At 54.4% G+C, this 22,458-nt stretch overlaps 3 protein-coding genes and 1 long non-coding RNA gene across 9 annotated transcripts; 3 read left to right on the top strand and 1 right to left on the bottom strand.

The window, feature by feature from the left end:
• Positions 1-1,128: 1,128 nt before the first annotated feature.
• Positions 1,129-9,041, bottom strand: LOC149994846 (uncharacterized). 4 transcript variants are annotated; one of them, XR_016507615.1, is made up of 5 exons: positions 7,678-9,041; positions 6,328-7,170; positions 5,931-6,132; positions 2,207-2,375; positions 1,129-1,305 (listed from the first exon to the last, which is right to left on the bottom strand). It is a non-coding gene; the product is annotated as an uncharacterized LOC149994846 (long non-coding RNA). The 4 variants fall into 4 exon arrangements; XR_016507616.1 differs by having other exon boundaries at positions 6,328-6,578; positions 6,898-9,041; XR_016507614.1 differs by having other exon boundaries at positions 6,328-6,610; positions 6,898-9,041.
• Positions 8,406-11,370, top strand: KCNA7 (potassium voltage-gated channel subfamily A member 7). The gene is made up of 2 exons (XM_090259312.1): positions 8,406-9,042; positions 10,005-11,370. Exons 1-2 carry the CDS (start codon positions 8,485-8,487, stop codon positions 10,818-10,820), a joined length of 1,374 nt encoding a protein of 457 aa, XP_090115438.1. The 5' UTR covers positions 8,406-8,484; the 3' UTR covers positions 10,821-11,370.
• Positions 11,371-14,627: 3,257 nt separating this feature from the next.
• NTF4 (neurotrophin 4) lies at positions 14,628-17,209 on the top strand. Of its 3 annotated transcripts, none has more exons than XM_090259971.1 (3): positions 14,628-14,704; positions 15,146-15,167; positions 15,561-17,209. In XM_090259971.1, the coding sequence occupies exon 3, from the start codon at positions 16,283-16,285 to the stop codon at positions 16,913-16,915; it is 633 nt and encodes a 210-aa protein (XP_090116097.1). In that variant the 5' UTR covers positions 14,628-14,704; positions 15,146-15,167; positions 15,561-16,282; the 3' UTR covers positions 16,916-17,209. The 3 variants fall into 3 exon arrangements, with proteins under 3 accessions (XP_090116097.1, XP_090116098.1, XP_090116096.1); XM_090259970.1 differs by lacking the exon at positions 14,628-14,704 and having other exon boundaries at positions 14,828-15,167; positions 15,561-15,685; positions 16,271-17,209; XM_090259972.1 differs by lacking the exon at positions 15,146-15,167.
• Positions 17,210-19,130: 1,921 nt separating this feature from the next.
• SAXO3 (stabilizer of axonemal microtubules 3) lies at positions 19,131-21,984 on the top strand. The gene is made up of 5 exons (XM_090260432.1): positions 19,131-19,286; positions 19,577-19,777; positions 19,878-20,039; positions 20,757-20,884; positions 21,239-21,984. The coding sequence occupies exons 1-5, from the start codon at positions 19,131-19,133 to the stop codon at positions 21,609-21,611; spliced, it is 1,020 nt and encodes a 339-aa protein (XP_090116558.1). The 3' UTR covers positions 21,612-21,984.
• Positions 21,985-22,458: the final 474 nt, after the last annotated feature.

The raw sequence follows: 22,458 nt of genomic DNA on the forward strand, positions 1-22,458 counted from the left end.
CACTGTTTCCGATCTGGGAATACTGCACGTGAAAGCGAAGTCTTTTCGTTCTTGGCGCTTACATTGTATGGGGGAGCAATAAAAGTATTTAACAGAATAAATATAATTTCTGATAGTGGCCTGCATGATAAAGGAAAATAGAGCAGAGTAAGGGGACAGGAAATGCTAGTGGGGCTGTTCTAGGAAGGGTGTTAATGGAAGGCTTTTCTGAAGAGGTGACATTTGAACAAAGAGCTGGGCAGGGTTAACAAGTTCAAAGGCCTTGATTCAGGACGGTTGGCAGGAATCCCACTTTTGGCCATGAGATCAGCGATCTGGCAGCCACATTATTTAGGGCCCTGTAGTTCTGTTAAGGAGTTAACTTTTATTTTTATTTTTTTAGGATTTTATTTATTTATTTTTAGAGAGAAGGGGAGAGAGGGAGAAAGAGAGGGAAACATCAATATGTGGTTGCCTCTCACACGCCCCCAACTGAGTATCTGGCCTGTAACCCAGGCATCTACCCTGACTGGGAATTGAACCACATACTTTTTGGTCCACAGGCAGGCACTCAATCCACTGAGCCACATCAGCCAGGGCCATTGGTTGATTCTTGTATGTGCCCCGACCAGGGATCCGACCTGCAACCTTGGCGTATGGGGATGATGCTCTAACCAGTTGAACTACTCTGCTAGGGCAGGAGTTCAATGCTATATTTTAAATTTTGAGGGTAGATTCAATTGCCTGTTTAATAATACACACTAATAATAATAAAACTTACAGAAATTATTATAAAATTTAAATGACTGCCCTGGCTGGTGTGGCTCCAGTGGATTTGTAACAGAACCCCTGGGCTGCTCCGACTGAAACAGAACCCACGAGCTGTTTAGTTAGGGGTCCGATTGCCCGCCGCCAGAATCATAACTCTCAATACCAGAGTTTGGTGAAAAGAAAAAGAATTGTTTATTTACACAAAGTCCTGCCTCCCCCTCCCAGACCTGGCCAGTCTTAGGAAAGTCAGAAGCACCATTTCCCTACTTCCTAGGCACAGTTCAGCTTTACCAGTAGCTGCCAATCACTCAAATCTGATTGGGGGGGGAGGGTCCTTTCGGTGGTGTGGTGCCCGCCAGCTCTCAATGCAGAACCGCCTGGATTCTCAGCCTCCTTGTAAACTGCCTTCTTCCTGCAAACCACATGGATCTCCTCTCCTTCTCAAAGCAGTCTGGCAAGAGCCCCTTCTTAAAGCAGCCTGGAGACCCCTTCTCCAAGCCAGATAGAGGGAGCCCACAAGAGCCAGAGAGTGAGGGCGTGAGGGCCAGAGAGAGCCTGAGAGAGAGAGAGAGAGCCTCCTAGAGCCAGAGCCAGCCCAGAATGTCTCCAGCAAGGATCCTTCTCTCTTCCTCCCTGCCTCCTCTCTCCCCGCGTCCTCTCAGGCAGTGGGTGTTGCAAACCGTCCTGACCATTCACAGAACCCTATGTAGGCTCGGTCTGCTTCTTCCGTACCAGCCCACAGTCCAAGATCCCTCCCATCTTCCTGAGTCTTGGAAGTAAAGCGGATCTTTGCAACAATGTATCCAGCCACTAGCTCCAGGCATGGAAGGGCATCCTGAAAGCTGCTTCCTGCTCCCTATCTCCCAGCCGCAAACTCTGGGGTTTGTTTTTGGACTCCCCCGTTTCTGTAACAGATTGAGCACCAGCATGCAAATCAAAAGGTTGCCAGTTCAATTCCCAGTCAGGGCACAGGCCTGGGTTGCAGGCCAGGTCCCCAGTTGGGGGTGTGTTGAGAGGCCAATGTTCTCTTCCTTTCTTTCCTCTCTAAAAGTAAATAAAATCTTTAAAAATTTTGAAATGACTAATTTTATCTTTCAAGACACATACTTTTTAAAATATTTTGACCTGTTTATTTGGGTATGTATTTGGGAACTCTGCACTTTTTTTGGAGCTTTTCTGTAACTCTAAAATTATTTCAAAATAAAAAGTATAAAGAAAATAAAGCTAACCCTGCCTTAATAATGTATATTTTTCTGTACCATTTGAAAGGAAATTGCCGCAGCATTTCACCTCTAAATGCTTCAGCACATATCTTCGAAGAGTAAGGTTATTCTCCTACATAACCACTAAATTATTTTCACCCCAAACAAAGTTTAATCAACTTCTGGCAGGTTTTCCTAATTGACCCAAGACTATTTTGTTTTAAGTCAAACCGGGAGCTAATCAAGGTTCATACTCTGTATTTGGTTGTCAAGTCTCCTTGGTCTGTTTTAATGTAGGGTGTACACACACAAACACTCATTTCCTCCGTTATGTTGCTGGTTTTTCCCAGAGTTCAGACCCACACTGTAGATTTGTCTGATTGTTTCCTCCTGTAGCGCGGTTTGTTCCACAGCCCGTTTTGCCTGTAAAATGAACATTAGATCTGATGGTTTGAACAGACCGAAGTTAAGAATTTTTAGAGAGAACATTTTCGCTGGCAATACCATGGAATTCATACTGTATCACATCTGGAGGTGTGTAATGTCATATGGTCCCACCATTAGGATGCTGAGTTTAGTCACCTGGTCAAGGACCTAACTGCAATATCTCTCCTTGTAAAGGTGCGTGTTCCCCTTGGCAATCTCAGCAATGAGACCTTGCCACCATGCAAATCTTCTGTTCCCAACCATTGAAGTAGCAGCCATTGCTGACCCTTGCCTTAATCAAGTGTTACATGGGGGAGAGGGAAGATTTTCTTGAAAAAAACAGGAAGTAACTAAAGTGTTTTGACTGTGAGAAGGGCACACCTAATTTACATGTTAAAAGATCACTTCAATGGCTATGGACAAAAAATGCAGGGAAGGAGCTGAAGGGGCAACAGAGAGATGGTCAGGAGTCTACGATTTCCAGGGAAGAGATGGTGGATTGGACCAATGTGGTAGCAGTAGGGTGGAAAAAAGTGGTGGGATTCAGGGTGTATTGTGACGGTAGAGCTCACTTATTCAGTTGCTATAGGAGTGTAATTAGAGTGTATATAAAAAAGTGAGGTTAGCTCTGGCTGGTGTGGCTCAGTGGATAGAGCACGGGCCTGCAAACCAAAGGGTCGCTGGCTCAATTCCCAGTCAGGGCACATGCCTGGGTTGTGGGCCAGGTCCCCGGTTGGGGGTGCATGAGAGGCAACCACATTCTGATGTTTCTCTCCCTCTCTTTCTCCCTCCCTTCCCCTCTCTCTAAAGATAAATAAATAAAGTCTTTTTTTTAAAAAAAACCTCCTAAAGAAGGGACCCTGGATTAGACTCTAAGTCAGAAAAAAAGACTTCATGGGAAACTGGTGCAATTCAAATAAGGTCTATAGTATTATTGGTTAATAGTGTTATATTGATGTTAACTTCCTGACAAATAACTGTACTATGATTATGTAAAAAGCTGACATTGGTGGAAAGTGGTTGAGGGATATATGGGAGCTCTGCACGATATTTGCAACTTTTCTGTACACCCGAAATTATTTCAAATAAACAAGTTTAAAGAAAATTTTAAAATGAAGCTAATCTTCCCTTAATAACAATAAGTCTCACACATAGATTTGTACACTGAGCTACTGGGTCATTGATGGTGCAATTGATGTGGAAAGGAGACTTGGGGAAGACTGGGGTTATCGAGAAGCTGTAGGTTTGGAGAATCTTGGGTTTGGACATGTCAGAGAGGCCCACTGGACGTTCACATGGAGCCGTGGAGTTGAAAGTTGGGATATATGGCAATCACGGAAGAGTTTGGGGCCAGAAACCTAGACTTGGGGGTCACTGGAGAACAGATGGTATTTGAAGCCATGTGACCAATGAACTCACCTAGGAGGTGAGAGAAGATGAAGGGAAGAAGTCTGAGGGCTGAGTCCCAAGGCCCTCCGCTGTTTAGAGTTCAGATAAAGCAAGAAGAATTAGCAAGAGACTTGAGTAGGAAGGAAAACTAGGGGAATGGGGTATCCAAGAAGCCAAGAAGGCAAGCTCTTCAAAAAGGATGCAGCCCTGGCCGGTGTCTCACTCAGTTGGTTGGAGCGTTGTCCCGTACACCAAAAGCCTGCGGGTTCAATCCCTGGTTGGGGTGCATATGGGAGGAAACTGATTGATTTTTCTCCTTCACACTGATGTTTCTCTCTCTCTCACTCTCTCTTTCTCTCTTCCTTTCTCTCTCTCAAATCAGTGAATATATCCTTGGGTGAGGGTTATGAAAAGAAAGAGGAGGAAGAAGAGAAAAAGGAGAAGGAAGCGGAGGAGGAGGAGGAGAAAGAGGGGGAGAAGAAGAGGGAGGAGGAGAAGAGGATGATCAAGGGGAGGGAGGAGAAGAGGAAGGAGGAGGAGTGGGAGAAGAGGAAGGAGAGGAAGGAGGAGGAGAAGAGGAAGAAGAAGGGGAAGGGGAAGAAGACAGCAGAGTTCTGGCCAGCTAGCTCAGTTGGTTGGAGAATGGTCATTATATACCAAGATTGTGGGCTTGATCCCCAGGCAGGGCACATAGAAGAAATCGATGTGCCTCTCTTAAATAAGTTTAAAATGTATATAATTATTTTTAAAAGGAAGCAGCAGAGCAAGAAAAGAGGCAGTGTTCAATGTGCCCAATGCTGCTGAAGATTGCAGAAAGATAAGGACTGAGCTTTGGCACCCGTAGGTGATGGCCTTGACTAGTTGATGGGAGATGAAGTGGAGTCCTTGGGTACGGAAAAGTCTTTTCTTTTTAAAGGTTTTATTTACTTATTTTTAGAGACAGTGGAAGGGAGAGAGAAAGAGAGGGAGAGAAACATCAATGTGTGGTTGCCTCTCGCGCACCCCCAACTGGGGATCTGGCCTGCAACCCAGGCACGTGCCCTGACTTGGAATCGAACTGGTGACTCTGGTTTCCAGGCTGGCGCTCAATCCGCTGAGCCACACCAGTCAAGGCGGGAAAAAGTCTTCAGAGAAGTTTTGCTACAAAAGGAGCAGAGAGAGGTAATTGTAGCAGGAAAGAAGCAGGGTTGAAGAAGGTTTTCTTAAATAAGATAGAAAAGATATTACAATAGAAATCTTAAGACACAACTACTGATGCAAAAAAAGTTAAGCACACACCCGTCATTCAACCCAGAAAGCCCGCTGTTAGTGACTTAAGAGACCTGAAAACTTAGGTTCACACAAAAACATGTACAAGGATTTTACATCAGCTTTATTCGAAATCACCACAAATGAGATATAATGTTTAAGTCCTTGTACAGTAAATGTATAAACAAATGGGCACATCTCCATGCCTGGGAATACTGCCGAGAGTTAAGAAGAAAAGAACTGGCCCTGGCTGGTGTGGCTCAGTGGATTGAGTGCCAGCCTGTGCACCAAAGCATCTCCAGTTCGATTCCCAGTCAGGGCACAGGCCTGGGTTGTGGGCCACGTCCCCAGTTGGGAGCGCACAAGAGGTAACCACACATTGATGTTTCTCTCCCTCTTCTTCTCTCCCTTCCCCTCTCTTCTAAAAAGAAGTAAATTAAAGAAGAAAAGAACTGGCACACATAATACTAGTGAATCTTCAATGCACTATGCTAGGTGAAAGAAGCCAGATTCAAAGGCTACATACTTAAAATTTCATTTATTTGACATCCTGGGGAAAAAAACTACAGAGACAGAAGGAGCGAAAAGTGAGCAGTAGTTTCCAAGAGCTGGAAGGAGGGGGCATTGACTACAAACGGAAGAAGGGAACTTCGCAGAGTAAGAGAACTGTTGTCTATTTTGATTATAGTGCAGTTACATGACTGTATTCACTTGCTAAGATGCACAGAAGTGTACACTATAAACAGTGAATTGTATTTTTATGTAAAAATACATAAATTAAATTAAACCTTGATACACTTGACTGAACAAAAAAGATGGTTCCCCCAAATATTCATTAATTACAAGGGGGAAAAATAACAACTTCACAGTGGAGACACCCAGCAGACACTAAGCAAGTGACTAAAGTGGACTCACCTGTGAGAAGACATATCAGCCCTGACTAGTATGGCTCATTGGGTTGAGCCGTCATCCAACAAACTGAAAGGTCACTGGTTCCATTCCCGGTCAGGGCACGTGCCTGGGTTGCAGGCCAGGTCCCCAGGTGGGGGCATGTGAGAGGCAACCGATCGATGTTTCTCTTGCATATCAGTGTTTCTCTCCCTCCCTTCCCCTCTCTCTAAAAAATAAATAAATACATAAATAAGTAAAATCTTTTTTTTAAAAAGAAGACATATTAATCTCATGCCCCCAATATGATGTGATGAAAAGGGGACTTGGCCTCTGTGGCAATTTTACTGTCCCCCAGAAAGAACTCTATAATCTCACAAGTCTTCTATCTGGGCAGAGCCTGGTGGTGGGGTTGGGGGCTTACCTCTGCTCCAGGAGCATCAGTCAGGGTAGCCCGGCTGGGGCAAGAGTGCTTCCAAGGTGACTTGCTCACATGGCAGCAGGTTGGCACTGGGAATCAGCCAGAGCCCTTGCCATCTGACCTGCAGAAGCGTCCCAAGGAAAACAGTGGGATGGAAAGTTGCCTTTTATGGCTCAGCCTCGGAAATCACATGACTTTCCTTCCCAGACAGTCTGCTGGTTGGGGGAATTCCAGAAAGCCAGGGGCATGGACTCCTGTAGACAGGGTGTCGCAAGGTACAGGATACCTTGTAAGACAAGAAAAGCGATCCTTTTGGGAAAAGATAATCCGGTACAGGCCAGGCATTAGCAGGATCCTCTATGGGAATATCGAAATTACTAAGAATTATAACAGTGTTTTAGAGTGATGGATAGGGAGCCAGGATCGGAAATCTTCCATGACAGGGTGGCAGAGGCCAGAAAGAAATGGGGAGCTCATTAGGGAAGGATGGGAAGAGGTGTCCATGGACTGCTTGGGCGTCAGAGGAGCTGAGGGAGGGAGTGTTATCTGGAAGCAGCAAGGAGGAGCACCCACCTCCAGGCTCAGCGGTGTAGGAGACAGGGGTGCAGGGAGGAGGCAGGAGTCACTTCACACAGAGTTCAGTGGCCTTGGGGAATGAAAGAAAGGAGGAGACAGAAGGAGACAGAGACCAGAGAGAAGAGAGAAAACACCTGAGAGATGGGGGAACAGTGGTCCAGAGACAAGGAGGGTCAAAGGCCATGAAAGGGAGCGACAGATACAGAGCGAGGGAGGAGAGAGACCCAGAGAGCAGGACACAGAAATCCAGATGGGTAGTGACATAGCATCCTGGAAAGAAATTGTAAACAGGAAGAGAAAGTGAGTGCGGGAGTTCGCAGGTAGTATAACCTTTACTGTCTCTCTCCACTTGCCCAGCAGAGGGCGCCCGGAACCGCATTCCTGGGAGTCCAGGTGACCCATCCCACCCCCCTCCTCTTCCCCTCAACCGGTCCGGCTAAGCCCAACCGATGGAGCTATTTTTACGCGATGTCACAGGACACCAGTGGCTGGAAGGCCATCCTCTGTCTGTCCTTTGGTCCCTTCGAGTGACCCTGCGACTTCTCCCCAGCCCACACACCCCCCGTTCCTGGCAGGCCCTGCTGCCTTTGGCATCATCGTTCAAGGCTGCAGCTCAGGTCTCCCTGGGTCTCAGCATATCTGGCAAAGAACCCAGGGGGAGACCCTGGGAGAGACCCTAAGGAGGGCACCGTGTGAGGGGTGCACACGCTCATGGTTTGCAGCTACTGGAGGGTCCCAGAACCAGGTAACCACCAGGAGGACAATGGCGGAGCTGACCTAAGAGTGATGGTCAGAGAGATTCAGAGATGACTCCAGAGATCCTGAGTCCTCCAGAGGCCCCGAGACAGACTTGCAGTAATTCAGGGAAAGAAAGAGACCCAAAGGGGCGCCCCAGAGAAACTTAAGAGATACTGAGAGAAGAGATCCAGAAAAATAAGAAGCAGAGAGACCCCGACAGAGGGGAGATGCAGAGACCAAGGAAATAACAGAAATAGAGGCAGACCCCCGAGAAACAAGATTCAAAACAAAGACAGAGATCGGAGACACCAAGGCTGTCCCCAGAACGGCAAAATTCAAACAATTGTCCCATAAAGACACTTAAGAGATACATCCCTGACAGAGACCCAAATCAAAGGCAAAGTCAGACTCAGAGACACACACGAGAACGAGAGAAAGAAATAGGTGGAAGTTTGTGACTTCAACAGAGGAGCTCAGATACTCATTTTAAAAAGAGAGAGAGACAAGGGACAGACACGGGAATCTGGAGAGACGCAGGACTGAGATCCTGGGCTACGCACAGACGGAGGGAAGGGACAGAAAGCAGCATAGACGCGAAGAAAGTGTAGCTCGCCGGTGGCTGGGGGGAAACGGCAGGCACCCCGGCAGAGGGCGCGCGGCTACCCTCTGCCCCGCCGGGGTCACGGCGCCCCCTCCCCCGCGCCCTGGCCGGAGGGCCGGGCTATTTTTACGCGTGGACATCGGACACCAGGCTGGGGCGGCGGCGGCGGCGGCCGAGGTGGGGCCGGGACGGGTCGGGCGTCGGGGCCACACGTCCGTCCGCGGGTCGCCGGGGCTGCGCACGCCATGGATCCGCGGTGCCCGCCGCCGTGCGGCTGCTGCGAGCGGCTGGTCCTCAACGTGGCCGGGTTGCGGTTCGAGACGCGGGCGCGCACCCTGGGCCGCTTCCCAGACACGCTGCTCGGGGACCCGGCGCGCCGCAGCCGCTTCTACGACGGCGCGCGCCGCGAATACTTCTTCGACCGGCATCGGCCCAGCTTCGACGCCGTGCTCTACTACTACCAGTCCGGCGGGCGGCTTCGGCGGCCGGCGCACGTGCCGCTCGACGTCTTCCTGGAGGAGGTGGCCTTCTATGGGCTGGGCGCGGCGGCTCTGGCGCGCCTGCGCGAGGACGAGGGCTGCGCGGTGCCACCCGAGCGGCCCCTGCCCCGCCGCGCCTTTGCGCGCCAGCTCTGGCTGCTCTTCGAGTTCCCCGAGAGTTCGCAGGCCGCGCGCGTACTCGCCGTCGTCTCTGTGCTTGTCATCCTCATCTCCATCGTCGTCTTCTGTCTCGAGACACTGCCCGATTTCCGCGACGACCGCGACAAGCCGGGGACCGCCGCGGGGGCTCCTGCCGCTGGACCGGTGAGAAGGCGGGGCCTCAGTGGAGAGAGGCGGGGTTTGGTGAAAGATGGGCGGAGTACCTGGAGATTGGCCAATCAAAAAGCAGGTTAAGGGCCAATGGGAGGCGGGGCCTCTCAGGAAGGTAGGGTCTGGCTTGGGTGGGCGGGGCATTGGGGGTCTGGTGGGAGGACCTGACCATTCAAAGGTGAGGCAAGCGGCTTTGGGGAATGAGGAACCAACCCAGGGGCAAGGCCTGTCCGTGGAGGGACCCCCACATTTAAAATATGGGGGCGCTGAAGGTAGACTTAAGGGGGCGGGGCCTGAGGATCTGAATAGAAGGAACTGCTGCTCTATCAGAAGGCAGGGTTAAGGCAGGTGAGAAACCTGGCTTGAGTGGGACAGGAGAGGGGTACAGGTACATTAAGAAGTCAAAGATGGGGATGCGAGAAGGGTCTGAAAAACGTTGGGTCTGTGCGGCTGGTAGTGACCAATGGGAAGGAAGGAAGCAGCTGAGAGAGCTGAAGACAGAGGTGTGGGTCCTGAGGGCTAGAGCAGGAGGATTCCATTGCAAAGAAAGTTGGTCTGGGTACTGTGAGAGGAGGGGCCCCGGGGATTGGTTGGCAGAAAGGTCTTTCACCATTCTAGCCTGGGCTGGGTTTGGTTTGGGAGGGCAGGGCACAAGGGAGTGGGGCAGGTCAGGGACTCTCCCTGCCTCGAAAATCAAGGCTTTGGAGGGGTTGAGGTTGAGCCCCGCCCAAGCATCATTTCAGGAGGCCCCACCAGGGAAAGATGAGGGACCACAGAATCAGCCGTCCCTGGGGTCCTGGGAAAGAGTCTGCGACAGCTGGGTCCCTGGTGACCGTGGGGGCAGCAGCCGTTGACCGGTTTGCAGATAAGTAGTTGAATATTTAAACAATGAATATGACCATTCCAGGGTGTCCCAGCCCTGGTGTGGTCCTCCCTGAACCCCTTCCTTCTTGCAGTTCCCCACTCGTCTAAACGGCTCCAGCCCTGTGCCTGAACCCCCGGCTCGCTCACCCTTTGATGACCCGTTTTTTGTGGTGGAGACGCTGTGCATCTGTTGGTTCTCCTTTGAGCTGCTGGTGCGTCTGTTGGTTTGCCCAAGCAAGACAGCCTTCTTCAAGAATGTGATGAACCTCATTGATTTTGTGGCCATTTTGCCTTACTTTGTGGCACTGGGCACCGAGATGGCCCAGCAGCGGGGGGTGGGTCAGCCCGCCATGTCATTGGCCATCCTACGAGTCATCCGACTGGTGCGTGTCTTCCGCATCTTCAAGCTGTCCCGGCACTCAAAGGGCCTGCAGATCTTAGGCCAGACGCTGCGGGCCTCCATGCGTGAGCTGGGCCTCCTCATCTTCTTCCTCTTCATCGGTGTGGTCCTCTTCTCCAGTGCAGTTTATTTTGCTGAGGTCGACCGGGAAGACTCCTATTTCACCAGCATCCCTGAGTCCTTCTGGTGGGCAGTGGTCACCATGACTACAGTTGGCTATGGAGACATGGCACCCGTCACTGTGGGTGGCAAGATAGTGGGCTCTCTGTGTGCCATCGCCGGCGTGCTGACCATTTCCCTGCCTGTGCCAGTCATTGTCTCCAACTTCAGCTACTTTTACCACCGGGAGACAGAGGGCGAAGAGGCTGGGATGTACAGCCATGTGGACACGCAGCCTTGTGGCCCCCTGGAGAGCAAGGTCAACGGGGGATTGGTGGATGGAGAGGTGCCTGAGCTATCACCTCCACTCTGGCCCTCTCCTGGAAAACACATGGTCACTGAAGTGTGAGGGACACTTGAGGCCTGCAGGTCCTCACATTTCCTCGGAAGGATGGAGGAGGGAGGGAGGAAGGGAAGAAGGGAAGGGTGGAGGGGAAGGTTGGGGGGAGGGGATTTGGTTTAGCAAGAACTAGGTTAAGTGGTAATGAGTTGAGGAACACTGAGTCTTATTGGGTCGTGAGTTACAGGTTGGTACACCTGTAGGTACCTCCTTAGGTGGCAATGAGTGGCAATGGGTTATGCTGAGCTGAGGGAGAGGCTGCACTGGTGTGCATTGCACTGGTTTTCACAAGGCTGTGGAGCCTTTGCAGGGTAGCATTGAAATTGATTTGGTCACATAGTTTTGTGAGTTTCTTTGTTCTTTGCTGGGTTGGGTTGGGTTGGGTTGTGAGTCTGGATGTGTCTTGTCCAATTTGCATTGTGCAGGATCCTGTGGGTTTTATGAGTCCCCAAGGGCCATGCTGGGTCAAGTTAGGTGGCCACCCATGGCATTGTGGGGACTGATTGCGTGCTCATGCATGGTGTTGCAGAGTTGAGAGATGTTGGAAATCGTGTGGCTTTGTGATTCTTCTAGGGCAGTGTTATTTTAGGTTCTGTGAACTTGTGAGTCATTTAGAAATACGAAGAGTCAAGTGATAGAATGTGAGCTTTCTAGGTCACATCAGCTTAAGTTGGGTGGGAAGGTATGACCATGTGAGTCTCTCAAGGTCATGTGGAGTTGAATTGTGTAGAGTTATGTGGCTGGAAGTTTTTCAGGGCTACATTGACTTGAGTCGTATAACCACATGAGTCCCCTTACAGCCACTCCGTAGCCCCATCTTGAGTTGAGTTACACTGAGTTTGCCATTGTGAGTCTGGTAGGAGTGCTGGGTTGAGTTGGATCGTGTGTATAAACACTATGGGGCCATGTTGGTTTGTTTTGGATTTAGTGGTCACCAGCGCCCAAGGATATCAGCATTTGGGAGGAATCAGGTATCAGGGAGTAAATGTGGCGTGGTGGACTCTGGGAGACAAACTGAACTGGACGCTCCTTCTATTTATTGCACACCTGCTTCATTTTGCCTTTGAAACCCCCTTGCTATCTGTCCTCACCTACAGTTTTGCTTCCAGACATGGACATCAGAGCCACAAGGGAAGGGGGAGGGGAGAAGACACTGTCTGTAGTTTGTCCAGACATGGTGGGGGGACAGAAACCCAGAGGAAGGGAACAGAGACCTGGGGAAGGATAGAGACTCCAAGAAAGAAATAGAAACCCAGAGCAGAGGGGAGAAGGACCCAGAGAGAGAGGAACAGAGACTGAAAGGGGGAGACAAAGACCCAGAGGGAAGGGGGCAGAAATCCAAATCAAGAGGGAGACAGAGACCAAAAGTGGGGGATGGAGACCCACATAGGGTGTCAGGCACCCAAAGAGAGAGAGACATCATGCCCAGAGCTGGAGGCAGATCCAAGTGGCCCAGAGAAAGAGAACCAAAACAGAAAAAGTCAGAAAAAATCAGTGCCTCTGAGCCCGAGAGAGACTCAGTCCTTGTGCCCCAGAATCCCAAACGGGGACATGCCACCCCATCTTCCCGCGGCCCAGGAACGCTGTCAGACAAACTGGGGAGAAACCTGAGTCTTAAGAGCACGAGAGTGGCTTTCCAAGGTCAGGCAGCCCGTCACTGTCACTGGGGGCCAGGGCTTCCGGCAGGCTGCCTGACCCCCACATGGCTCGTCAGCCTGCTAGTACACACAGGACCTCCCGAGTCCCAACAGCCCCCAAATAAGGAAACTGAGGCTCAGAGGGGAGGGTCTTACCCAAGGTCATGAAACCAAACATTGTTTGAGGTCTTTCAGTACAAAGGGTATTTGGAGGAGGAGGAGGAGGAGGAAGACGGGGAGGAGGAAGAGCAGGGTTAAATCACTAACACATATAGGGCTTCCTAATGTGGCAGGCGTCATTCGAATACTTTACTCATATTAATTTATTAAAATCCCAGTGGTTTACAGAGTGTTGTTGTTATTATTGTTATTTTTAGCTATACCCCACCCCCCTTTTTTTTAGTCAAATGAAATCTTACTTAGCGCCAGCAGGGTGAACCCATCAGAAGGGAACCGGCAACTCAGATTGCAGCTAAGAAACTCAGTTTGGCACCCTGATTTCATCCAAGTGCCTTTTCACACAAAGAGCTAAAAGAAGGTACGGATTGTGGGCAGAGTTTGATGAAGGTCAGCAATAATATAACCTTTCGGTTGTCACTTCTCTCTGAAATGGAGAGAAAGGCACGACTGGAGACACGAACGGAGACAGGCCCCCTCAGTGGTGACAGACGCAGGCAGGGTCTTGGAGGCTGGGACAGAGTCAGCACAGAGACCCGAAGAGGAAGAGACTCGGCGGAGAGGAACCAAGGTCTGCCTGCAGAGAGGACAGAGACAGAGGCAGAGACAGACACGCATGGGGAGGCGCGGGGCAGGGGAGAGGAGGGCAGCGGCCTGGGAGGGGTCAGAGATCCAGAGACAGGGAGGGGGGTACCGAGACCCAGAGAGAGGAAGAAGATCCAGCGGCGGCGGGGGGGCCACAGAGGCTGGGGGTGGGGTTACAGAGACCTAGAGAGAGTGGGACAGACTGTTGCCCAGTGACCCCTTTGCTAGCTCTCCTGTGATACGTAGAGACTGGGAGTTACGCAGACTACCTGGGGGGTCGGGGGGGGGGTAATGCTGGGAGCTTAGGGATGGGGAGGAGTGTGGAGAGGTCAGGGAGGTGACTCCACTGGACACTCAAAGCCTGGGAAGTGCCCCTCCTCCACCGCAATAAACAACTGTGTCTGCATTCTATGTCGCCTTGGCTGTGATGGGCAAGAGGAGAGGGGAACACCCTAATCCGGGGACACCCTTCTTGCCACCTTGCCATGCTATATTTAGGAGGGAGGGGTATGGGATGCCCTCCCCACCCCCCCACCCCACCCCCAGAAGGCAAGTGTCAACTTTCCTCCTGAAAATAACTCTGGGAGGGGTGAAGGCCCCTGAGGCAGGATGTCCCAGACTGCAACCCCCATCTCCCTGTCTCAGGGTCTCTCTCTCTGTCTGCCTGGGTCTCTTTACCCTTTCTGGGTTCTGGCCACTTCTCTCCAGGTGTCTGTCTCCTCTCTTTGGGTCTGTGTCTTCTCTCCCTCTGGGTTTCCGTCCCCCTCTTTCTCTTGGACCCTGTCCCCCTTTCCTCTCCGTTTCTGTGCCTTTCAGGCGTCTCCCGTCATCTGTCACGATTCGCTTTCTTTCTCGAAGGTCATTCGGTTCCCAAATCGTGTCTGTCTCCGATACCTTTAATTTCTCGTGTCTGAGCTCAGGACTAGACCCTCTCCCCAGTCCCCACTCAGGAAATTCCAGGAGAGAAGACTACGTGGGAGAGCCCCCCACATCCACCGTCTCCCCGGCCTGGGGCCTTATCACTGCCCAAGCCCAGCTGGTTAATGTCTGGCCTGGAGCTCCTGGGAAAGCGAGGATGAGAGCAGAGGGTGGGAATCTGCCCGGGGACTGACACTTCACTGGCAAAAGAATGCAAAGGAATCTCAGGCCCAGACTCCTGGCTCTAAGGGAGGAGGGGCTGGGGGTCCCCACTCCTGGGCCTGAGGGCGGAGAGGCTGGGGGCGGGGAGGGTGCTGGACTCCTGGGACCCAGGCGGGCGGAGGGCTGAGCGAGCCAGGCCGGGCTTCCGAGGTCCGGGCCGGCGTGGGGAAGGCGGGATCCCCCGGCCCCTCCTCCGCCGTCGGGCGCCGCCCCGCCCCCGCCCCCGACCCGGGCCCTCCGGAGCGTGTGCAGCGCGGAGCCGGCGGGCGAGCGCGCGTCCCAGCAGCCGACGAGCAGGAGGAGGAGCCGCCGCCGCGCCGGGGGCAGCCGAGGGAGCCGAGGCGGGCGCCCCAGGTAAGAGCCTCGGCGCCTCCCCCTTCGGGATTCCGGCGCCCGGGTCGCCCTGCCCCCGGGTAGGGAGGGACGTGGGCGGGGCCGGCGGGGGCGGGGCTTGGCGGAGGAAACTGAGGCCGGGGGGAAAGGTCCCAGATGAGCAGCGGGTTACCCGTAGTGGGGTCTCAGGGATCCGGACCCACATCCTGACTCTCCTGGGAGCCCGTGTTTCTGAGTACCTGGGGAGGAGGGGCCTTGAACTCCAGGACCCCTGGGTCGAGGGAGGAGGGCGCTGGGGGCTTGGACCCCTGGGTCTGAGGGAGGAGGGATTTGGGGGCCTGGACTCCTGCCTCTGGGAGAGGGGGCAGGGGGTCTGGACTCCAAGGGACGAGGCCGCTGGGGACCTCCACTCCTGGTCCTGCGCACCTCTTCACACCCCACCTTCCCATCCCCATCTCCCAGCCGGGGCAGGCAGCCACTCCAGGTATGTGCAGCCGAAGTCTTGGACGGGCCCTGGCCTGTTCTGTGTGGGGAAAACATTCCAGGAAGCAGCCTCGGGGACACAGGGCTTCTTAAGTGTGGGCCCTCAGGTACCCGGGTGTCCAGACCAGCCCCACCCCCACCCTGTCTGAGAGATGAATGGGCCGAGGAGGATGTAATCTTTTCCAGCCTCGCCCCGCCCCTCTCCGCCCCCATCTGCTTCGCATCCCAGCCAGGAGCCATCACCTGGGCAGGGAAGGGGCCTCTGGAAAGGGGGCGTGGCTCTGACTGTTGAGTACCCCACACTTGGAGAGGAACACTGGGAGGGGAGCGTCCAGGGTTTCGGGCCCCTCCCTCCACCTGCCTATATAACCTGCCGCTTCCCTTCTTCCCCTAGGTAGTTGCCCCCCTCCCTCTACTGAGATGTCAGGAAGGAGGGGGCCACCTGTGTCCCCCACAGGGGCCCCCTGGAGCCTGGGGGCCCCCAGCCCGGAAGCTCGGAGGTGGAGTAGGTGCTGACAGGTCTGGTAACCACCCTTTCCCTGAACCACGGGCTTCCAGAATGTTGTAGAGAAAATGCAGTATCCACACCTTCGCCTGCATCTCCCAGCCCCAGCTCAGTTTCACAGACAGGGAAGCGGAGGCCCTGTCCGACAGAGGAAGCGTTTTTCCTGCCTTCTTAGTGGCAGTTCTGAGCTGAAGTCGGGTGGCCCGAGGATTCCAGAACTGGCCTTTCTCAGAATTTTTGAACCTCACACCTCCTTCAGGTTGCAGGACGCAGAGTCCCTGGGGTTGGAGAGGCAGAGTGCAGTTGCTCAGGGTTCCTTCCAGTCCTGCCATTTGCTGGCTGTGTGACCTGGTACAAGTTGCTAACCTCTCTGAGCCTGTATTTTGCCCACTGTTGGCCATTATTAGTAATAGTAGTAGAATAATCATAATAATTATTAGTAATAGTAGTAAAATAATCTGGATGTTGGGCATTATCTAATCCTAGAATATAAGCTCCCCCAAGGTACTAGAACAAAGGCTCCCCCTGAGGTCAGGCATGCAGGTCCCCCCTAAGTTATTACGCTTGTCTCTAACTCCAGCTTTCCTGTCCATCCTCAGGTGTTCAGCGAGATGCTCCTCCACCCCTCATGGTCCCTCCCCATCCTTCTCCTCAGCCTCCTCCCCAGTGTCCCAATGGAACCCCATCCCCCACCCTCGCCACTGCCCCCATTTCCAGCCCCTGAGTGGGACCTCCTGTCCCCCCGAGTAGTGCTGTCCAGGGGTGCCCCTGCAGGCCCGCCTCTGCTCTTCCTGCTGGAGGCCGGAGCCTTCGGGGAGCCACCGGGCAGCCCTGCTAACCGCAGTCGGCGGGGGGTGAGCGAGACAGCACCAGCGAGTCGCCGGGGAGAGCTGGCTGTGTGCGACGCGGTCAGCAGCTGGGTGACAGACCGCCGGACAGCTGTGGACCTACGTGGGCGTGAGGTGGAGGTGCTGGGCGAGGTGCCTGCAGCTGGCGGCAGCCCCCTTCGCCAGTATTTCTTTGAGACCCGCTGCAAGGCTGACAACACTGGGGAAGGTGGACCTGGTGCAGGTGGAGGGGGCTGCCGGGGCGTGGACCGGAGGCACTGGGTGTCCGAGTGTAAGGCCAAGCAGTCCTATGTGCGGGCATTGACCACTGATGCTCAGGGTCGCGTGGGCTGGCGATGGATTCGAATCGACACTGCCTGCGTCTGCACACTCCTCAGCCGGACTGGCCGGGCCTGAGGCCCCTGCACAGGAACTGGGCAAGCAGAGGAAGAAGAGAGCTGGATGCTGAGGAACCTCAGGGGAGACCTGGCTGTTCTGCACCTCATTTTGGGAACTTGTTAAATAGTCACAAAATCACAGCTCTCTGATTTTGAGAGCTCAATCTGTACAAGACAGGTGGTGAAACCAAATGGGGTTTTGAAGGATGAATAGGAGTTCTCCTGTGAACCCAAGGGTGATGATGATGATGATAGCCAATATTTTCTGAGTGCCTACTGTTTATCAGCTCTAATACACAACTTGTCAGATCAACTCTGGTGGATTTGACCATGGAGGCCTTTGGCTTCTAAATTGATGACTATGTGACTTCAGAGGACATCACCTTGCCCATCCTGGAGTGACGAGGGGATATGTCAAGAAGGGGGGGGGCAGAAAAACTGGAACATGTCAGCAACTAGCTGGGAGCTAGGATTCAAATGGGAAGTTTACTAGGTCAGATGGGGCAAGAATATTCTGTTTTGAAATAGCGTCCTACCCGTCACAGTAGGTACACAAGATAGGAGGTCAGGACGCTAGAGAATTTGGCCCTGGTGGGGAGTTAGAGCCAGGTTCCTACCACCCTTCCCTGTCTCAACCTCTACCCCACATTGGGAAAGAAAGAAACATTAAAATTGTCCAGCTTGAGTGAGGCATGAGGTTCTGACCAATTGGCCTGACTCCTGGTGAGGCTCAGGGGTCATATGGACACTGATAGGCCTTGCATGAGCCAGAAAAACTCAACAGGAGAGGGAACCCTCATACCCCGAATGAGTGGTAAGGAAGGCAGTCTCAGTTTTCCCTGTCTGAAGAATGGGTTGGTAGGATGAGTTTGTGGGGGCCAAGGAGGTAGAAGCCTTGACTCAAAGATCTTTAAAGGGAGGCAGTGACAAGAGAAGTCAGGGGCAGGCCCCCACATCCTCAGGATACTCCTTCATGTATTCCCACTCCACAGCCTCACACCTGTTACCAACACACAGACTTGATTTTATTCTTTAAATTTTATTTATTTTTAGAGAGAGGGGAAAGGAAGGAGAAAGAGAGGGAAACATCGGTGTGTGGTTGCCTCTTACACCCCCGCAACTGGGGACCTGGCCCGCAACCCAGGCGTGTGCCCTGACTGGGAATCGAACTGGCGACCCTTTGGTTTGCAGACCGGCACTCAATTCACTGAGCCACATGAGCCAGGGCCAGACTTGATTTTAGAGCCAGCTTTGGGCTGAGCACATAGAAATCCCCCACAATCAGAGACTGGGCCCTTGGGAAGGGTGAGGCTGCCTCTGTTCTAGGTTTGCAGGTTTTCTGTTTTGTTTTGTTTTGTTTTGTTTTGTTTTGTTTTGTTTTTGCTTCCTTGTCTCTTCTAACTTCCTGTCTCTGGGTCAGGAGCTCTTTTTCTGTCTCTGTTTCTTAGTCACCACCTCCCACCCATTCTTGTATTTCTTTCTCATTGATCAAAGCTCTTTCTGCACAACTTCTGCCCCCTTTTTTGGCTAAGTATTTCCCTGTGTATTTCTGCCGGGGTCTCCCACTCTGCCAACCCGAATACCCAGGTGAAAGTTTTCAGCCAAATCAAAGGCAGCTGGACGGACAAAGCAGACACTGCTGCTGACTCCTCACACGGAGGGAGGGACACCACAGGGGAAATTGTCAGCCCCTGGTGGACAGGCCTGGCTGAGGGAACAGGCTGCTGGGAAGGCTGGGACCCTTTAGGAATGGGGGGTGGAAGTGTTTCTCATGGATTTCCTGATGTGCTGGGTGGTCTCTAGCCTCCTCTCCCTTTGAGTCTCTGTTCAGACTGTCACCCCGCTTCCTGGGTCTCTGACCCTCCCCCAGGTTTCTGTCCCCCTCTCTGCTGTCCTCTCTGTGGGTCTCCCCCACCCTCAACCAGGGGTCTCTGTCTCTAAGATTCTAATATTGAACTTCTAATTCTCCTTCCCCTGTTCCCCGTGTCTGCCCTCCTGGCTGAGCCTGCCCCCCAACACACACACAACTTCTCTGAGTTTTTGTGGCCCTCTTGGGGCCTCTGCCCACTTCGTCAAAGTCCCTGTCCCTCTGTGCCTGGGTCTCTTTCTCACTCTATCCAGCCACACGCCTGCAGGCTCACCATTGGCTGGATTCAGCGTGGGCAGCTTCTGTCACCTGGGGCAACAGCAGCAACAAGACTTCTCCTGCTTGGCTACAGGGAGGGGGAGGGACCATGGCCGGTCAGACCTTAGCTCTGCGCTCTGGCCCGCCCTGGCCCCCCATCTCCCGGACCGAGCTGCCTGGATCCTGGCCCAGCTGGCATCTCACCAGCAGTGGTGTCGCCCACCACATCATCCCATCCGTGCCCTTTCCTCCGCCCACTCTCCAGGTGAGAGGACCCCAGGTTCCTCCCCAAGAGGAGCCTGGAAGTCCAGACGCCTGTGCCCGAAGGAGGGGGCCAGAGATCCAGACACCTTGCTGAAAGAAAGGGGGTTGGTGGCTTGGACTCCTGACTGAAGGAGGAGGGTCTCTGAGTCCTGAGTCCGTCGAGGAAGGGCCAGGGAACCTGGCTGCCTGGAACTGGAGAGAGGAAAGGGCTGGGGACCGACTGGGAGAGATCAGGGCTGGCGGGCTAGGCGCCTGAGACTTTTTGGCTGATGGCCTGCGCCTTCTGCCCAGTCCACGGTGGCGGAGCCCCTGCCCCCAGCCGCAAAGCAGGATTTGCACATCGGGGCTTTCGACGAGGTCATTAGCAGGTGGGAGACAACTTCTGGCTCGGCTCACACGCCCAAGACCTACGGCGGGCCCTACGCGCAGCCCAGGGCCCCGGAGCCTGCAGACCCCACGCGGACTGTAGGGATCAAGGACTTAGGGGAAAAGGTAAGGTTCTGGGATGCCGAGGTCTGAGGGGGACAGGGCTGAGGGCCGCAATTCAGTCCCGTGCGCCTTCACGTCGGGTCCCCGCATCGCCTTCCCGCAGCTCAGACACCGCAGCTGGTACCCCGCTCTGATCACCAAGCACCAGCGCAGTGAGACGCGGGCACAGTACACCGGCTGGCCCGATCTGGACCAGAGTGCCCCCGTCTACGTCGGGCCCCAGCCCCCGGAGCTTGCGGACCACCACGGCGGGGGCCCTTCTCAGGTAGCAGAGAAGACCGCGCGGCGAGACCGGGCTAGGAGCGCCTGGGGCAGATCAGAAAGACTATAGGGACCCGACTGAAGCCCTGGGGCGGGGTCAGAGGGCATTTTTCATCTGGAAGCGCGGCTAAAAGGTCCGGGGAGGAATCAGGAAAGTACACAGGGAAGGGGCTTGGCCATTTGGAGGCGGGCGCAGGAGGAGGAGGGGACCGAAGACCCGCAATCCCAGCTTCTGAGGCTGGGGGCGCAACTAGTCAATGCTGAGGCGGGCGACGGGCGTTCTGAGCGGGGCGGTGCGCGGATCCAAACAGGACACTGTACTTGGGGGCTGGTCTTGAATAGTTTTGGTGGAGCCATCGGCGGGCTAGGCTTTCTGGGAGTGAATGGAGCTGGGAGGAATTGTCAGCCGAGGTGCGGCTTAATTCCAGCGGCAAGACAAGGAAGGTTTGAGTCTGGGGGCTTGGCTTTGGGTGCTGTGACCCGCAGAAAGCGTTTGGGATTCGGAGTCACCCTAGCGAGGGTTCTGATTTGGGGAGCGAAGCTAACGTGCGCCGGCATGCGATTGGTCAGGAAGGATTCTGATTCTGGGGGTGGGTGTGGAGGCTGGCCCAGAGAGGCCGTTGAGTCGGAAAAAAAGAGGCTTTCTCAGTCTGGGACCCAAGGCTTCGAAAGGGATATGAAGTCTTTTTCTTGGCCATTCCTCCTGCCCGATCCCCCTCAGGCGCTACGCCCCTGGACGCAGAACCCAGAGCTGGCCGGCCGACCTTTCACAGGACCTGACCAGGGCAGCCCGAATCGCCGTCGGTTCTATTCGACCACCTCGGCCCGGGACTTCCGGGCCTACACGAAGTGAGCCTGGGTCCTCCCTCGGCACCAACCCTGCACAGCCCCGCATAGGCTGGTGGAACGCCTGGCCCCCTGATGTCGGCTCCTGACAGTCCGGGGCGGGGCTCCTGTGGCATCTGAGTCCCCAGATACTCCATCCCAAGGATGCGAAAACCCCAGATGCTAGGCGCTTCCGTACCTCGAGGACCCAGGAATCCAGGCTAGGAGTCTCCAGCCCCATTCTTGCTAAGTGGTCCCGACTCCTCGCCACGCAGGGGGGAGCTCAGGTCTGCCGCCTCCTCGGGATCCGAGGTCTGAATCCTCAGGCTCATCCCAAGGATCCAGCCCCCCCACCCCCAATCCTGCTTCCCCCAACAGGAAGGAGTTGCTTGGATACCCCCGCAAGGACTCGCTGACCTACTGGAACGTCGAGGAGACGCCCAAGGCCTGGGGCCACGGCCCGCAGCAGCCGCCCTGTGCGCGCTGCTCCCGGCTGCTGCAGCCGCCGCGGACCCGTGTGCCTCGTGCCCGCCCGGCGACGCCTGCCGTGCCGCACCGCGGGGCGCTCCCTCTGGCCCAGGAGTCCTACAGCGCCCCGCTGCACCCGCTCCGCCGGCTTGACCGTTCCTGCCCGCTGGAGCTTCCCTGGGGCGGCCCCCACTGGCAGCCTGTGCCCGGCATCTGCAGCGTGCCGCAAGCCTACCGCACCGAGAACTCCAGCTACGGCAGTCTGAAGCCCGTGCTCGTCTGAGCGGCGGGGCCAGCCCCGCCCCAGACACGATCCCCAAGCGGGGTTGGAGCCGGGCCTGGAAGACAGCAACTGAGCACACAGGAGGCGGGACTGAGCGTGGGGACCCCGCGCATCAAGTGGGGACAGGCCAGAGCTTGGGACACACCCACCGAGCAGTGGGAGGGGTGAACCGGACACACTCGGTTGTGCTCGCGGTCGTGGGCCCTTGGTGAATATGATTGCACTAATCTGTGGATGCCCCGGCTGTTGGTACCGTGCTCTATCTGGCCCTAGGCTAAGGGCCTCCTGCGCTGACGGAACTAAGAGGGTGCACATACCTGCCAAACCAAGACTATTTAAGTTCCCTTAGGACCTGAGGTCTGCGGTGGGTTGTAACAAACCAGGGTAAGGGGGCCAAGAGGCCGTTACCATGGGTGTCAGCTGCAGCCCCATGACAAGTCCTCCCCACCCCACCCCAAGGAGCCACCAAGGAACACCAGCAGGACTCTACCTGTGCCTGCCAGGGCAAGGCGAGTGTGCTTTTCCCTGGGGGTATGTCTTGGGGCGCTGGCAAGTGCCTGTTATTTTGTTGTTCCAGACCTGGGTGTAGCAGAGGCTCCTGTGTACTTAGCGGCAGGCAATAGGTGAGGAGGGTAACAGGAGATGCCTGTCCTACCCTAGGCCATTCTTTGTAGGCAGGCAGACAGGTGGGGCAAGTTGTCACCCCTGGAATGAGCTAGAGTCAGGTTTCAGGGCGTCTTTCAAGAGGCTGTTGCACCTTTGAGGCCGGCTCCAATTGGGGTTGTATGGTAGATGGAATCTCCAATCTATACTGAGGGCATCTGCCCATTCTTGTACCTGATGGCCC

This window comes from Furipterus horrens, unplaced genomic scaffold (assembly GCF_987537825.1).
Source record: "Furipterus horrens unplaced genomic scaffold, mFurHor1.1.pri manual_scaffold_13, whole genome shotgun sequence".
Taxonomy (NCBI): domain Eukaryota; kingdom Metazoa; phylum Chordata; class Mammalia; order Chiroptera; family Furipteridae; genus Furipterus; species Furipterus horrens.